This window comes from Haliotis asinina, chromosome 7 (genome assembly GCF_037392515.1).
Source record: "Haliotis asinina isolate JCU_RB_2024 chromosome 7, JCU_Hal_asi_v2, whole genome shotgun sequence".
Taxonomy (NCBI): Eukaryota; Metazoa; Mollusca; class Gastropoda; order Lepetellida; family Haliotidae; genus Haliotis; species Haliotis asinina.
In genome coordinates this window covers 45,920,662-45,924,720 of record NC_090286.1, presented here as the reverse complement: position 1 = coordinate 45,924,720, position 4,059 = coordinate 45,920,662, and the positions used below count along the sequence as shown (strand labels likewise).

Sequence of the window (4,059 nt, the reverse complement as noted above, 5' to 3'; positions counted from 1 at the left end):
GAGACAAAAACATTTACCTATTCACACCATGTAATTAATTCCAGATAAAATAGTTGGATATGTCAAAAGGATGGCACATTTTTCTTCGGCATCACGATGCATGTGGACTTGTTTGTTTACCGCCGTTGCCATGATCGTTCCGGTTCGTCCAATCGATGATGTAACATTGAGATGGTTTTGTTTGTAATTATTGACGTCGAAAGTTACAAACTTTTAGAAAATGGGAAACTTGTGAGCTTTCTCTTCGTCAAATAACAAAAATATTGATTAAACTATCAAAAAATATTTCATTATGAAGAAAATATTAGACTGGGTACCACTCGACGTGGTGTGCTTGAAAGTCAACAATGGCCGTAATTTTCGACTGCGTGCCGTGAAAATTTGGCGATGAAGTTTTTAATTCGCAGGTATTTCGTTTTAAGGTACATATACATACTAAGATTATATATTTATAAAGCTGAGAATTAGTGCATTCCACACATAATTCATATGACACGTAAATCCGACTCGTTGAATAATTATTGCAAGTTTTATTTGGAGATGTCATTATCCAGCACTCCTGTCGAATGGGTTCGACGGCAGCATTGAGAGGATTAAGGAGTTGCCAGTTTATGTACTGCGTACTTAATAAAATCATGAAATATTTCTGTCAAGAACAGAAACCGTAAATTACTCAATGCACGAATTACGCCACAATTGAATATCTATGCAGGTTTGGTGCTGTAACATGAGGATGTTTTAAGGACGAACTACATTTCTTTCCTAATTCCGGTGTGCTATTCGTCCACTCGCTCTAACTAAAATGTGCAAAACTAGCTTATTTCCTCAGGTGGTTTGTTGTTTTGAAATACAGTGGTTTCGACTTGGTGTCGTTTCTTTTGTCTGTTAGTTTATGTAGAAATAACGTTTGTATTCTATCTCAGAAAAGATTCCAGGTTCTGCTCCAACCACCCCACCCCCACTCACATGCACCCATTACCTCCCCGACCCGTAAAGCTCCGGGTTAGAATATATCTTCTGTAACCCATGCTTGTCATAAGAAACAACTGACGGGATCGGGTGGTCAGGCTGGCTGACTTGGTTGACCACATGTTATCGGTTCACCATAGCGCAAACCGATCACCGGATTGTCCGGACCAGACTCAATTACTTACAAACCGCTGCCATACAGATGGAATATTGCCGAGTGAAGCGTATAACTTAACTCACTCACTCACTCACCCTCTCACCTTACTGACCCTTACCGGAAACAGCAATACAAAATATTAGGGAAAATATCCGGAGAAACACTTTCCAGTAAACAGAAGATGAAACAGAGTAAAATCAACATCCCCTTTTTATTTTCTTATAAAACTGATATATGTATTTGAGTTGGATGCGTTGCTCAGAGCATCTTGCTCAGCATGAACATGTCCATAAGCTGGGAGTTACCTCCCTCTGCGGAGCCTGAAGAAGAAGAGCTACCTCCATTGTTCTGGCTACCGGATAGCATGGGGAACATAGGCTTGCCCTCTTGGTTTGCAGACAGTGCCATTGCCATCAACAAGGATTCCATGCCTTGGCCATTTCCTCCCTGTTGATTTTGGTTCAAGGTGTTCATGATGGCCATTGTGCGGAGCAATTCCTTGTTGTTGTTGTTGGCACCGCCGTTGGTGTTGCTGAGCACCATCAGGGGAATCAGGTTTTCTGCATTTGGGGAGTTCATCATCATCTTAACCATGGCCATCTTCGCAGCTTTGTCGGAACCCATGGCCAGCTGGTACATAGACATTGCAGAGGGCCCAACAGTGACGTGACTGTTACCAGTAGCTGTGGGTACTATTCCTTGTTGGTTCATCATGTGTCCTTGGTAGTTACTCACGGGGTTGCCCCCTGTCATCGCCTGGTTGAGAGCCATCAGATGGGCTGGAATAAATATAAGCATTTTCTGTATTTGAAAGACTGTGGTGAGAGAGTGGGTTCAAACACGCTTTCAGATATATCACGATGTATCTCAAACTAAGGTGAAAGCCTGGAGACCAGGTCCCCGTTCTGCAAGTCGATCTTAGCGTTACGACTATGTTGAAGAATGGGAATCAACGTAGAAGAAATATGGCTGGTCTTAGGCTTCAGTGCAACATTTAAGGCTAAAGAACCAAGACAAATTTCATGGCGTAGGATTGCTAAATTGCCTCAAATATACAATTTACTGAATGAAATACTAGTAAATGTTTTCCTTTTTGTTATTCAGTCAATCTATTAATATATAGAATATATCATATATCCTACTTTTAGACAGTATACAGTACCTGGAACAACGACTGCCACGGCAACCAGGATACAAAGAGCTGACTTCATGATTGTTCACTGAAAGAAATTGAGACTTTGTATAAAACGTTTCCACAATGGTCGTAAGTGTCAAAACGACACTGACTATTACATGTATGGTTCACGGACAAGAGTGGGTGAGTTTAGTGTTATGTCGTTTTAGCAATATTCTCACAGGGATCATCAGTAATGGATTTCTCACATTCTACCCATATTGGAAATAGAACCCGGATCCATGGCGTGTACTGAAAATCAGTGATGAAAACCAGGTGTTCGCAAAAAGGTAAGCACGTTCTGCTGTACCGTTAGCACCCTCACTCACACAATATGTATGAGCAAGTAAGTGTTGTTTACAATAAACATAAGAAGTTGGTCTAGAAATAAGGCCTGCTTGTTTCCGACTCTAGTCATAACAACAAAGTTACATCGTCACAAGTGATTTATCAAGAAGATTCTTCAAGTTAGTAGTGTTTCTACATTTCACTAAATTGTGTCTACATGCCAAACTGTAAGGTAAAATCCAGTTCTGGTCACGATAAATCAAAAGATGTACAAAAAACCACGCGTCTTAAAAAACGCATGTGGAAAAGAATTCTTACTTAATACCCACTTACCAGGTGAGGTTCTGCACACTGAGTTGTAACTGGAAGTAGATGGAGGTCACACTGCAACATGGACAGAGACGGAGGTATATATCCACCCTGTCTGATTCAAACATGACACCCTTGTCTCTCATTAATTACATTGATGCATGGCTTGACAACCCTTACAACAATGCATGTCTTTGAAGTAATCTTCTCGAAATATTGTTTGTTCAATAACCACTGGCATGTGCAACCACTGTGACGTAACAATGGCTGTATCACATATTTGACTGATGGGACATAGGGACGTTCAATAGCTTAGAGCTTCGACACACAATACATGCACCTTGTCATTGTCATCAAGAAGAAGGTGACTTGTGATTCGGTAACAATGTAGCCGTGCATGAATTAATGTCGTGCTAAATAGATAGCCGAGAATGTTGTATTTGGTCGTAGTTGGATACACATGTATAGGGTAAGTTAGGTTCAGTAGTGACTGCATTGAGACCCCGAGACGCCATCCTTGTTTTCTCATTTAACAAATGTAACAGGAAACGTGACAGGCTGTTCCAGACTTAGGATACATCTTCTGAAAGCCAAACTGTTAATTTATCTTTAAAATGCCTCTCAAACAAATTATACATTCTAAGAATTCTGGCATTACGACAAGCGACCGTCTCCTATTTGGGGATAGCGCTGGAGGGCTGGGAGGAGACGGGATTTTTTGTATGTGGAATAGTTATTTCTTCGCTACGGGTGCATCACCACTTCTTTATTAAGTGAAACTGTTGTAAGAGAAGCACCTTGTGACAATATTTGTTTGACATTCGTAGCAAAATATGTGTTCATTTTTTAGTTGTTTCTTTCTAGGTGTTTCAGGATATTTTTTCTACGGACATATGAAAGAATGTTACTTTTGTTTTGTTTGTTCTTTGGTAAGTGGTATAACATTCAAATCATCAATAAACAGTTTGTCCACTGTATTTTGACTTTGAAGAATGTCTTCGTACGTGTTTGTTTATGAAAGCGGTGGAGTAGCCTAGTGGTTAAAGCACTGGATCGTCACACCGAAGTTCGATTCCCCACAGAGTTACATGAGAAGCCCATTTCTGGTGTCCGCCACCGTGATATTGCTGGAATATTGCTAAAAGTGGCGTAAAACTCAGTT

The 4,059-nt window shown here is 40.5% G+C and overlaps 1 protein-coding gene across 1 annotated transcript; it reads right to left on the bottom strand.

The window, feature by feature from the left end:
* Nucleotides 1-1,384: 1,384 nt before the first annotated feature.
* Nucleotides 1,385-2,337, bottom strand: LOC137292028 (uncharacterized). The gene is made up of 2 exons (XM_067823581.1): nt 2,289-2,337; nt 1,385-1,905 (listed from the first exon to the last, which is right to left on the bottom strand). The coding sequence occupies exons 1-2, from the start codon at nt 2,335-2,337 to the stop codon at nt 1,385-1,387; spliced, it is 570 nt and encodes a 189-aa protein (XP_067679682.1).
* Nucleotides 2,338-4,059: the final 1,722 nt, after the last annotated feature.